The sequence below is a fragment of the Pezoporus flaviventris genome, unplaced genomic scaffold, assembly GCF_033815535.1.
Source record: "Pezoporus flaviventris isolate CSIRO_AGI_PZ_B2104156 unplaced genomic scaffold, CSIRO_AGI_Pfla_v1 ptg000066l, whole genome shotgun sequence".
In the NCBI taxonomy this organism is placed as follows: Eukaryota; Metazoa; Chordata; class Aves; order Psittaciformes; family Psittacidae; genus Pezoporus; species Pezoporus flaviventris.
The window spans coordinates 26,704,368-26,718,140 of NW_026892614.1; the positions used below are offsets into that span (position 1 = coordinate 26,704,368).

At 40.8% G+C, this 13,773-nt stretch overlaps 1 protein-coding gene across 4 annotated transcripts in view; it reads right to left on the minus strand.

The window, feature by feature from the left end:
• The window catches only part of PHACTR2 (phosphatase and actin regulator 2), a 134,105-nt gene extending 122,199 nt beyond the window's left edge, over positions 1 to 11,906 (minus strand). The window contains exon 1 of one of the 4 annotated variants that reach the window (XM_061471695.1): positions 11,389 to 11,902. In XM_061471695.1, coding sequence (XP_061327679.1) covers positions 11,389 to 11,533 — 145 coding nt within the window. In that variant the 5' untranslated portion in view covers positions 11,534 to 11,902. Of the gene's footprint in view, positions 1 to 11,388 lie in introns of all 4 variants that reach the window. The other 3 variants (XM_061471691.1, XM_061471690.1, XM_061471694.1) reach the window with 3 other exon arrangements.
• Between the last annotated feature and the right edge of the window lie 1,867 nt (positions 11,907 to 13,773).

Here is a 13,773-nt window from a genome sequence, read left to right on the forward strand (position 1 = left end):
CTACTGAAAAGTGCACGTATTTTGATAGCTTTTATTGACATGTAAAAGGATTAGAAGCAGAAATCATTTTCATTCTAAATCCCTGGTCCTCCTTCAAAATGTGCACAATTTGAAGCATCTAATCCTGAGCCTGAGATGAATATTGACATCTACAGAGCTCTTTCTGTATTTTTTCCCCTTTCTCCCATTGTTATGATAATCAATGTTTGTATAAAAAGATTTTGGATCAAATCCCATTTACTTCATACATGATATTCATGAAGTTTATTTTTCTGGGAAATTTCCTCTATGGAGTATATATAACTGAGACAAATTTACTGGAGTAGAAGTACGGAGTTCTAGTAAGTATTAGGATTCACTTCACTAATTAGTGCCTTAATTAAAATCTCTTTGATATATCTCTTTAAAAATAGCAATCGACTTTGGAGGCAGGCAAAACTTGTTTATAAGATGCACTTCTCACTGTCAAGACCCCATAGCCTATAATTCATTTAAGTATTCTAAATACTCACCTAAGCTCATCTAAATATATGTTTATCTTAATCCTAGGGTAAAACTGCGTGTAACACAACTCTTCCTCAAAATACCAAGGGAGAATTTCGTTCAGTTTTGCCCTTTCATTTCATTATTATCAGTTATTTCTTTGCTGCTTAGGAGACTTCCTTCCCATCTCTTTCCATTCCCTCTGCTTTTAAAGGAGGTGGAGAGTACATCCTGCCACAGCTGGGGGGACATAGATGTGGCTCTTCTGTCCGGACAGAAAACAAGATCCATCTTCATCTCCTTAGCTTAGTGTGTCTGATGCACTTGGATGGCTTGTTTGCTCAGTCCTATGTCCCCCACTGTCGTTCCTGATTTGGCCTAAACACAGAGCAATAAAAACATCACTGCAAAAGACCCTACCCATTGCCACTGCAAACAAGTTTCTTTTCACATACCTTTTAGTGAGTTTCCAGTTCTGGTTTTAAGTGTTTCCAGCAGGGTAGCTTTCACTGTTCCTCCTGGGAGACTATTCCCCAGCCCAATAAATCTCACTCCCAAGAAATCTCTTTCACTCACGCCCCTTCCTATACTCACAGCACTTTTTCAATCTTGGCCTAGAATGAGTGGAACAAATATCTTTTTCCCCACAGAGTTTACACAATAATGCAATAAAGTTGCAAAAGCTGCTTGCTCCATCAATTTACTTTCACTCACCAGGAATTTATGTGCTACCAACTTGTGTGTTGCTTGCAAAAACTAATTTCTAATTTGAAGTAATTACAACAATTCTATTTAAATGCAAAACCATTCAAAACAGACAATATTATTACAAACTTCATAGAAGACGTAAGAAAAGTATAGAAAATCTTTACTTAGCCTGCTGACAAAAAGGCTAAATCTGATGGCTCTTTCTCCACCTGAATTTAGCAAACCAGTTATAGACATCTTGCCAGCACTCACTATCAATCAGTGATGTTTCCTTTCTCTTTTTAAAAGATGGGCAACTGCATTATTTTAGACGTAAAATCAGTACTTTTGCTTGCATTTTACTTAACCCAGCTTGAATGAAGAGTCATTTCAAAGCAACGCCTGACTTACTATTGTTTAATAATTACTTTGCAATTCTGAGATAGTGTGCCACCTTCCGTCATCCAACGGTCAAACCCATGGCCAGTGCAGTCACTGAATGAAAGGCTTTGTTTGAACCCATGAAAGCTGCAAGAAACTTTCTTCCAGGATCTGGTGACGATCAGGAGAGCTCTTTGACACAGCCAAAAAAGGGCAGCAAGCAAATTGTGAAGCTCCAAGCTCTCTTCAAAGTCTTTCACCCATGTAGCTCAAAGAAAGCCATTCATTTTGCTGTTTCCCTCCAGGTCTGACAGGCCCTGCACTGCAAGGGTGCAGCTTTCAGGTGTTGTTTCTGATAGACCATGAAGTGCACAAGCTGTAGTACAATGTGCTCATGTACCATGTGCCCAGTGATAAATGGCTGTACCACAGAATGAAGCAGGTGCTGTTGGCTTGAGAGCCCAAATCACTTTTTTTTTTGGTGCTCATGAGTATAAAATCATTTATACATTCGCCATTTCACCATGTGAAGATCCCTTTAGACAAATCCCAAGTTGACTACATAAATAAGAGAAAGCTCTGCAAATAACTGCATCAATCTTTTGGAAACCTTTCCCCCAAAATGATTTTTGCTATTTTCAGATCAAAAGCCATTGTTTATCTCAACTTCCAAAGAATAAGGAAAAATTCATAGCAGATGTGTCTCCAAAGACTTAAATAGCTATATAGTAGCGTATTTTTTTGGATTTGCTATTCACAAAAATAAATATGGTGTGAAATATTGCCATTCAGCTTTGTTTGCAGCAAGGCATAACAGGAAGACACCACTATTTTGTTTAAATGTTTAGGGCTCAAAAATCAAATGGCTGGAAGAAAGATGCTGTGCTCCTGAGGAGCTGTAGCCCTCCCTCTCAGCCCCCTCCTAACTATACAGAGTCGAGAGTGTACTCTAACACAGACAGACCTGCCTATAGGCTACATAACAAAACCAGCATGCCATGCTTCATCCTTGGGGCTAGAGCAGTTCACATCATGACTTGGGGTGTCCACTGGTCCCTCATGGATTACACTTGTTCTGGCTGTGTAAGTAAAACAATTTATGTCAAATCCAAACCTTCTGAGCTTGCCAAAACAGTTTTTAATCAGGAAAAAAATAAAATCAAATCAGAACTTTGTCTTGTAGACTCTACCTTTCCATGCTGTGCTTTGGTACGACCTCTTTTCTTTTCAAATGAAAAGTTAACAGTTTCGTTGGTGGTTTAAACTGCTAACATTAACTGTCAGCCCTGGCACTGCGCAGCAGAGGAACTGAAGAAAAAAGTAGCAAGGGAATGACTGCTAATTATCCTTTCACTCATGAAGTTTAAATATATCTGCCTGTGTTTGAACACAAAGAAGGCCTGCAATTAGGACGCATTCAACTGCAAGTGCACCGCAACCCCTTCTTTACTTATGCTTGTGAATAATACAAAACAATACCTCAGCAACAATTCTACTTGATGCCTGTAATTTTCTTGAGTAATGTGTATATTAGTCACAGATGTACCCTAAAAGTTGCGATTCTCCCCCCCCCCGCAACCCCAGAAAAAGCAAACATACATGCTCTGGAGGCATGGAGCTCTTTAGAGTCTGGTTCTATGAACTACTGAACATTATTATTTCAAGAAGACATTAAAGCCTTTAAAGAATTTGGTATCTAATGATCTAGCCTTACAAAGTCAAGTATCAGTGGTTACACTTGCCCTGCATAGGTGGATGGGTTCCCGTAGAATAATCACATTTCTGTGCCAGGTTGATTCTCACACTTCGCTGCCTTCACTCCTGTTCTTGCTCCTTAAACTAGAAGAAAAAAACCCTCCTACATCAAATTTTCATGTGATGAAAAACTGTAAAAACTTCAGACTAATTTTTTGAAGTGACAGTTTATCATTTTGAAATTTTGTCATATTTCTCCTGAAAATGCAGAAATGTGCCTGAAAATGGGATTTTTTTTTCTACAAAAATGTTGATTTTCACAAAACTCTTATTTGATCAGGATACATTTGTATTCAAAGAAACCTCAGCTAACTTAACTTTAAATAACGTAAGGATCATGCCAGAGTTCAGCCCTTTCCTGATCCTTACCACCATGCCAAGCTTTATCTTAGAAAGGCTCTGAAGCATACCTCCATTCATAATAATCAGCAATCCTTTTAGGGTTTCTGGGGTTGCTGATTTTTTTTTAGAGTTTTTAGATTTCTTTTCCCTTCCCAATGAAGTCCTAAAACTGAATGAACCTCTGCTCAGCCTGCACAAGTTCTGACCTTTATCTCCCTGTGATAACCAGAAAAGTCAGGAAAAAACCTTAATGTTTCCAGGTTCCTAGTCCATTCACACCTTAGTGCATCAGACTTGAGAGAGCATGATGGAACCAAACTCACACACAGCCAGACCTAAAGAGAGGACCATCACAAGTCATATGTAGGCTACGAAAACAACATAAATTAGATTCGTTGAAAGCTGTAGAGAATACAGAAAAGAAGCTAGTAAGGAAGAGAGGACTGAAAGGGGTGGGAGAAGGTGAAAGTGGGAAAAGATGAATGCTTTGTATTTCCAGTATAGCTTGGATAGGAACAACTCAATAAAGGTGCCAAAACTGAGCTCCTGACTGATGCATCCAGTTAACAGATACAGTATGTGGTACTGGACAACTGGACAAATTAGCCAAGTGAGAGTCAACAATTTGTGTGTGAGACTGAAGTCTTGTCTGAACTTGAAGGCAAAGAAGAAGAAACTACTCCACTGTTCACTCTCCCCAGATAAGTTTTTCTTCTGGATACTGCTAATTGTGAAAATGTTAAAAAATGTAGGTGGAGCTATAAACTATCAACTTAATTAAAAATAACTATTAAATGCTACATTTTCTGGAAAAAAAATTAAGCATCTAATAAAAAATATGATAATTATTTCAAAGAGAAGCTATTTACGCACAGTATTTTTGCATGTGAAGAGTCACCATATTGCTCTCTCCAGTGGAACACTTCCTCTTCCACATTTCCCTCCTGGCCCCCCAGGCCCTGCATTTCTCTGAATAGGGCCAAGTGGTACTAACAACAACATGAGAAATGGGAAGGGCAATGAAGAAATATAAAAGAAGCATGAGAGAGACGAGAGAGGGTAGAAGAGTGTTTTACCAGTACAGCATGCAGTAGTTTAAGCTGCAGTTTAGCTCCACTTTTTTATGGAATCCTCTGCCTAAGGGCTGCGGTAGGTGTAGTGGCTTTGAGGTTTCAGGCTGTATTAAAGTAATGACAATACTTCTGAGCCCATTATACTAAATACTTTATACTGATGAAATTTACTAATATTTCACTGCTTCAGCCTTTCAAGTATCAAAAATCCTAACAACGCCAAAGGCACTTGTAGGATTTATACAACACAATACCTTAAAAGGCAGATTTTGCATCAAAACTGCGTGATGGTGAACAAGTTTTCTCAGCTCACCAGCAAGGGAAGTGTTGACTGCCTGCGAATTCTGCTTGTATTTAAAGGAAGATGCAGGGCTTTCCACATGAATGAAAAGCAACAGCATCCCTTGTTGTGGTGGGTTTTAAGACTGACAGTTTCAAAGATAAAGTGAAAAGTGACTGAACTCAGAACACTAAAGCCAGGATTTTCTATATTCTTCTAGATATTTTTCCTTTTTTACCATTTGGTTACCTGGAAAAAACTAATTTCTGCATATATTATAAATAACAACATGCGGGGGGGGGGGAGGAGGAGGGAAGCAAGAAAGTAAAACAAGAAAAGAAAAAATTAACGCTGAAGATACCTTTGCCTTATGCTAAAGTGTATTAAATGAGAAATACTGAAAACTCAGCAGCAAGATTAATACTGGTATTCCTGAAAAGTGGAATCCTACAGGATTTCTGGCACTGGAAAAATTCTGACTTCAGAAAGCAAAATAAAAAAAAAAAAAGTTAATTTTTCACCAATCTTTAAAAGAACTTGTCAGCTATCTCCGGCCCTTTGACCTTAACTAGCGCCCACTTTTGCAAGAAATAACAGTAAAAAGAGCAGGAGGATGGGCAGGAGGAGAAAGATAAATGATTTACGCTAACAATGGATTTGACTGATGAAACATTTGAGTTTGAAAACCAAACCAAATGCTTCTTTGGAACAAGTATTTGCATTCAGTTAGAGAAAGAGTAAACTCTTCTTCAGCTATTCTTTAGATCACTTCTTCAGGATTCTTATTTGACACATGGTCTGATGGTTACTTGCTAGAAGCCACACACCTGCAGGAAGTGCTAAATGCCAAAGGGCCTTGAGAAACTAAAACACACACAGAAGCAAAATATTGCACCCATCCCACAGTCAGCTACTGATTAGCTGTTGCAAAATAGGCATTAAATCCTACACTGCAAATGTTTGCAGTCCAATTTCTGCTTAGCCAACCATGAAGATTATTACCACATTTAAAAAACACTTTTTTTTCTTTAAGCCTGAGCCCAAGTCTGAATATCGGATTGTAAAGTTGGTGTCCCAGAAACTGGGTCATGTGTAAATGACACATAGCATGCATGGTTTGTATTTTTAACTCATAGTGTTCCCAGCTTTCACCCTTAAGCAGCTAATACCAAGAACCTACCCCAGTTATTCCGTGAAGATTTGGTGTAAAATAATATCTTTTAGACAAGTATAAACAGCAGATTCATATTGTGCATGCAGGGTGGTACAAGCTAATACTAGAAATGGCTTACTGTATTCGGACACACATTTCTTCCCTGCACATTTAACCTTATAAACTAATCTGATTTTCAGGACTTAGACTTTCTCAATGTAATCAGTACAAAAAGTTACAAGATACCTAGATTTTCCCTTGGTATCCTTCTGAAAACTAGAAATTACATATAAAGATGAACAGAATGGGATTTAACATTGTTGGACAATGGTCCAGATTACTACAAAGAAGTGGATACTTCAGCTCTATGAGAATATTTCAAATTGCATATGATTATACTTGCTGCCCTTTCCTGATAGTTTAAATTTTAAAATTGATGGAAAAAAATTAATGTGCACCTAGTGACAGGATGCACTCTCAATTAGAAATGACAGAATCATGTTGAGTCTGGTTTCTAAATCCCCAAAGAATCATTATATATCTTAAATCCTACTGTAGTTTTCTACCCCAATTTATCTGCCCTGGGCTTCTTGCAAAATTCTGTACTTTGATTTATGTCATAAACAAGTCTTGCTTAACACAGTGGAGAATGATGTTTTCCCATAGCTCCCATATTTTCTTATTATGTACCAAACCCAGCTAATTTAGTTACGAGAGTTCCTTTTTATCATGAAGCTGTACCCTCCTCACCCCATCTGATGAGTGAAAACACCACCTTCCTAACTGCCCTCCCAAAACACATCTGATGTCTTCTTCACAAACACTGGACTCAACTCCCATAGACCTTGGTATGACTCTTGCTTGGTGTATATGGAAATTAGATGCAAGAAGTTGGAATACAGCCATTTTGGGAAATATAGCTACAAGTGCAGAGGGAAATACAGGTAAACCTTAACAGCTACCTGCCTACGCACAGAAAATTTACCTTTTTCCCTATATTCCATGCCCCTAGATAATCATCAATATCTAGAGTAAGAGTACTCTGGGTTTCGCTCTTCCTAGCTTCTCAGATACCTTTACCTGTCAAAAACTACCTTTGCATCTACCAGAAAATTTGTCCGTTAAGAAGAGAATCTGATATTTGTTAAGTTTGCAAAGTGGAGTATTCTAATACTGAAAAGCTCAAATAAGTCCAAAAATCATAAATTTTCTTCCCATCCAGTATCAGCCACTCTGATGCTCTGATCACTATATGAAAACTTCCCCAATTCTTCACTTAACTGGAGGATATTAAGTGATCTTTTCACCCACTCTATTCTGGAGTCAGCAGCAGATGGCATTATAGCTGTAACCCATGATCATTTTGAATAAATGAATCTGCAAAGGACGAGTCTGCTAGCCAAAAATTCCTAAATAATCCTGAGATGTACAAGTTTTGAGGCAGGACTGTAGGTTACACTCCGCCTTTCATTCTCTGCTGCAACACAGCATCTGAGTTATAGCCTGAGGTATCTATGCATTGCTGCCAGAATTCTCATGTAGTTTTTTGTTGGTGGGTAGCTGGTTTTTTTTTTTTTCATCTGTCATCAGAAAGACACCAAAAAAAGCATGAAAGGAATGGAACCCTCTCTACCTACAAGGTGCACCTCCCAGCAGTGGAATGAATCTGAAACTTCTTGCTAAAGAGCAAGACTTCAAGAGGAACTGCAACAGTATGACAGTGTCAGTCCCAAAGTGGAGAAATGGGTGGGTCTTTGACTTCTGCTCTGAGCAGTGAAGTTCCCATTTCATCAAGATGTAGCTCACCACAAACCTCATCACCTTCGGAACAAAATGCAAGTCTGTATAACAAAAACCACAACACTAAAACGAGAGCAAATTGCACACTATGTGGACAAGCACATAAAGAGCAGGCAGCGCAGTAGCTGAGGTTGGTACCTGAGGGCTATCATGAAGAGAACTGCCATCATCACTTCACAACCAGAACACAAAGGTGGTTGATATGAAAGAGTAACCGCCTTTACCCTGCACCCCAGGGCTCACTGCTCACACAGAGAGCTGCCCTCAGCCCCATAGCCACTAAATCTACATTTTGGAGAAGTTCTGGAAAAGCATTTGAACAAGGTCTATGTTTCAAATGCAGTTCGGTCCCCATCTATGCTGGGCAAGTCAAGAAACTTGACTAACTTGATCCACATTCAAGGTGAATTTAAGTGTAATCACTAAACATGGAAGGCTGCTTAAAGGTATGGAATTCAATAAGCTTTCTTCAAGTGGCTCTTGTGTTGCTCTGAAATTTTAGGAGACTATGATTTTCTTCACCAGTCTCCTTGAGATGCTCCATCAAACCAGTTGTCAGGTGGGGCGTACCACAATGCTGAAGTGATGCACAGGCTATACTGCCACAGATGCTCTGAACTTCACTGACATTACACTTTTTCAGGGTCTAAATCAAATGTCTAGACTGTGCTACTCTTATTCATGGTGATGATCACTTTATCCCTCACAGGTTCTTACCAGAAATAAAAAAGAGTTGGAAGGTAGAGGCCTGATACAATGACAGGCAAGGTGAAAGCCCAGAGGGGGAAATTAAGTAATCTTCCACCACTAACCCTAAAAGAAAAGGCCAGTTTTAAGAACAAGAAAATGATTATACTGTCCGCATAAACTGGACCACAGCTGATGAAGTGAGATCCTGTGAAGTGATATCAGGAAGCTGCTTCTTTCAGCATATGATAATAGCAGAGGAAGGAGTGGGGGTAAGAAAGCATAAACATGGGAACTACCTGACCAGCTTCACTATACTATCAAAATACATACAATACCAATCTAGAATAATAAACAGATGCATTTTATGAGCCACTGCCAAAGCTGCTTTTAGAAAGGCTATTATACTTCCCTTAGCTAGAAGGGTCTCTGCAAATATCACCTCTTAACAGATCATGCATTGACAATTGTGGATCAGGAGGTGGTAAAATAAACGACGGGGCTAGTTGTCTATAGGGGTACCAACCCATCACTGGTGGAGTGAGAGGAGACAGTATTGTCTTCTCAGCACAGCTGGCATCAGGATCTAGAAGATGAAGACAAATATGCAACAGAAAGAAACTACAACTTGAGACTTCAACAGTTGTAAGTTGAATCACTCCAGGAAGAGGCAGCAAGCAAACATTTTGCAGGTCATTTAAAATGCAAATTGTTCTCTTCTAAATGGAGCAGCTGGAGCACAGGTAACATCTGATGTAAATGAGTGACCTACTTTAATCAAATGGTACAGCTAGAGAAAGAGGTAGAAGCAAAAATAACAATAAGGTTCATATTCTCTAAGTGCTTTACATTTCTGTCCCTATTATAATTGTTCTTCGGGTTAGTAGGGGAATGGAAAGCAGGTTGTTTTAATGGCAGCTCAGTATAAAAACAATTACCCAACCACCACATTAAAAATTAAACATCTTTGCATCTTTAATGCATATTTTCCTTTTTAAAGAGGGAATCAACAGTTGTGTGGCAGCATGTAAGTTTTTTTGTTGTTCCCAGTGAGCAGCTGGAAAAAAATACAGGAAGTAGCAATAGAGAAAATACAGAATGAAAAAAAAAAGATGTCAAAAAAATAAAAACCAGAGAAAGCAATTCTTGTCACTTGCTGGCAGGAAGCACATCCTCAAAATTAAAAGAAAATATCAAGTAGGGCAACAGGGAGGACTAAACTGTGTGTAAGGAGCTACAAACAACAACACATCTTTGAAAACATTATCATTTTACCTCCACTGGATTTGCCAGTCTCTTGTAATAAACCCAGCTCATTGTTAGCAGTCTTTATAGTTAAGCCAACAACAGTCTAACATGGACACAGTCTCAACATTGTCAGCTTCTGTGGTGGTCCCTGTGCATCCTGGTTAAGCCATCTTGTGTACACATCAAGTTGTAGGACATTGTTCATGCAGCACTCTTCCAGATGGTGCTGGAATACACCTTACACCTAAAAATAGTCCTTTCTGATTTGGACAAACCACTGGAACCTCCTCCCTCCTTCCTGGCCCACATGCTCTTCAACATAACTTTTAAGTAGAGACAGTGAAAGATAGAGCAGAAAATTAGGTAGAAAATGGCATGCAGAGTTGTTTTTACTTGCAGCCTCTGGCCCCACAAGTTGAATCTATTTCCTCCTATGGGAACTGAGCAAGTTTCCACTCCCTCTCTCCTCTGCCCTCATTGGGCAGTCAGCTGTGTATTTGAGCTTCCCCAAGCAAATGCTCTGCTTCCTCTTAACACTCCCTGAGGAGCAAGCAAGAGGACATCATGATCCATTATATACCTGACTGCACACTGGGCTGTCCTACTTCTGCTGGCACAGGGGAGGTCCTTCAGTGCACATTGGAGCTTCCCTGATGGTGTTTTGGGTCATGGGTACCTCTGCATAGTAGAGTGTATGAGTGCATCCAAAGTACTTGCATTGCCAGGATGTTTGCTTTAGTCAATAGAATAAAGATTATTTGCAACTGGGCAAGCACTCATTTTCAAAATGTGCTCAGTAGTATGAAGACCAGAATTTCATTTTCTTAGTACCCAAACTCAGGAAACATCCTGAGTGGCCCAACTGGGTGTGTATTTATTTGACTTTGACCACTTTCAAATATCTGCGCTGTAAACTAGGACCCTCACTTCCTCTCATGTTACACAGCAAAGCTATTCTGAATGATGCAGAAAGCCTACACTGTTCTAAAGAGTAGGCTTCCACCCCCAAATCACCCCATGTTCATTTGCAGTGGTTACCTCCTGATGGAGGATGGTGGGATACTGACTCACATGTTTTTTTGCCTCACCTGAAGGAGATGTAAGTGCATGAGGTGAAATTCTAACACACAACTGAAGTGTAATGTGTGAAGCAGCAGGACAAGGGGTTTTGATGTCCCCACAATATACCCTGAAGCATTCCTGGGGCTTTCTGCCCTCGCAGTCAGAGATGCTTTGGGGAAAGTGTGGGTACCCACCACTGCACTGGGGTTCGTTTAAAACTGAGAACACAGGTATGAAAAACAGGAATGTCATGAATATCATCACGAGGAATAGATCAAACACCATGTAAACCAGGGAGCGACATTTTGGCCAGCGAGAGAGCCAGTCTGGGAGGGGAGAGGGAAGAGTGTGGAGGATGATGTCTTTTCCCAAATTCCCCGGTTCAGCTCGGCTCGGGGGGGCTCGGACACAAGGACCCTCTGTTCCCTCCCCCTTACCTGAGCCACCCACGTTGGACCGCAGCTGGCGGGTTCTCCGGGAGGAGGAGAAGGAGGAGATGTCGCTTTGGGAGCGGCCGCGGGGACCAGGCAGGGACCAGACGGGCAGCGGTGCTCCCCCGGTGCTCCCCGGCCTCTCAGCCATCGCCGTCGGGGAGCCGAGAGGGGCAGGGAAGAGAAAAGAGGAGGGAAAGAAGCGGCGAGGGAGGGGAAAGGGAAAGTTTGAAGAGGAAGAGCCGCCCCTCGTCTCCGACCGCCCCGCCGGAGCGGGGCCGCCCCGCCGGGACCATAACGGGGTTTTGGGGTCTGCAGGAGCTTAAATGTTGTGTTTGCACAGGGACAAAGCAAAGGTGTCTTCATGCTTCCCTTTCCAGTCATTTCCAACTCTCAGAAAACAAAAGCATCAGTGAAAAGAGCCGAGCAACTGACACCACCATTTCTGGTTTGTGTAACAGGGTGCCGTCCCTCCTCCTTCCCCTGCCCGTCCCCTCCAAACCGGGAGGTTGCACAAGGCATCGCACCCCTGCAGCGGAGCAGGGAGGGAGGTGAGTCAAATCTCCTGACTCCCCCTCCCTTTCGTCTTTGTAAGGTTTAGGGTGCAGGCAAGAGGCTGTTCACAACCAGGTTTACGACCGTGTGACTCAAGGTTTTGGGAGGAAAGTATTTCTCCTGGCTTTCAGATCAGAAGCAGGAGTCACACCAACTTCAGCAAAAGCAAAGTCTAGAGCCGTAGTTTCATTTTCTGGTGTTGTTTTACAGATACACTTTTACAACACGATTCGTTTTCACTGCAAAATATTTTATATTTTGCCTTGAATAAAATCCTTGCTGTCCTGAAGCCACTGGCACCATGGCATAGACAGACAAGACTCCATCCTGTATTGTAATGCCTCCAGTGCCACATTATCCAGCTATCAAATATGAAAGTCCCATTCAGGCTGTATCAAAACATTTTAGCAACTACCACTCTCCAGCTCTGAACCAAATCCTATCGAGTTTGAAACTTGTCCATGTGAAATGCAGCTGCTGATCTCTGCTTCCGCCCAAGCAGCTGAGCACCCACCTTTCATTGCCAAGCCTTGTGCAGCTCCCCAGGCACAGTGGTTTTCCATTTTCCAGTCTTTCCAGAGTGATACAGCTCCAGCACCCTATGCCTTTGCCCAAGCAATTGATCCAGTATACAAGTCTTATATGTCAGCCATTAGTCAGGTCAAAAGGCTTAGCATCTCCCATGGAATTGCCTTCCTTATTTCCATCTCCAGCCTGCTCCTTCTCCAGCTGCACAGAGCTTTCCCAGTGGGGCTGTGCAGGGAGAGTGAGAGGCAGGGGCTTCTTGCAATGCACAGCAGTGCGCTCCATGCTAACTGCCTTTTTGGCCAGGGCCTGGTGGCTCCAGCATCACGCAGGTGGGCAGTGCACCCAGGTTTCCTGCAGTTGCAGACATTGGTCTTGTGTTATTCACAAAATCCTACAGTGGTACTATTTTTATTGTTTACCCTTTGCAGCTTGCATCATTACAGATGTGGCTGTGCACTGAGGACCTTTTCCCTTGTTGAAGATTTCACTAGCTGTGCCTGTGTGGGCTGGTGACATTTTCTGAACCTGCTTATGCCTTAAGCAGGAGTGTAACTCATGACTGCTACTTACTGAGGTGGTTTCTACTTCTTTTCTTAATTGTTATTATTCATTTATTAATAATTATTTATATTTCATTAATAATTAATCACAATCTATTATTTATTAATAGAATTTATGAATATTTAGTATTTTAAATTTTAAATATGTGATCAAGTTCATTATTGAAATACACAGTTCCTGCTCTAAATCTCACCAAGGTCGATGGCAGGTCACTGATATGAGGGGTAAGACCCAAAGCCCACTGACTTTTTTTTACATCATTTTTCATTCAAAGCGTTTTGAGCCACAGAGCCAAAGTTGTAACTTTGGTGTGCTGTGCAAAACGAGCTTCAGAGTCTACTTCAAAATTCCCACACAAAGGTGCAGCTTCAGAGTCTGCTATCCTTTGGTGTGATCAAAAAGAGAAGGAGAACATGAAGAAATCCAAAGATAAACTAGAAAAGATATCATAGTGAGAGGTCAAAAAAGTTTAAGGATCCCTTTTGTGAAGCAAAGTGATATGTAAAGGGGAGAAGGTAAAAGAAGACAGAAAGAAAGTAGGTCAGCACTAAATGTAAAAGACATTTGAAGAGGCTCCTATTGTGATATCAAATTGCTTTTGTAAATCAGAGTCATGTGAACAGTCAGAAAGAATGATAACATGGAAGTCACAATGGTCTTTATCAGCCTCTAACTTAATACAGTCATCAATTAATATAAATGAAAACATTTAAAAGATACGTAGTGCCTCTTCTCAGAGCCCTTCAA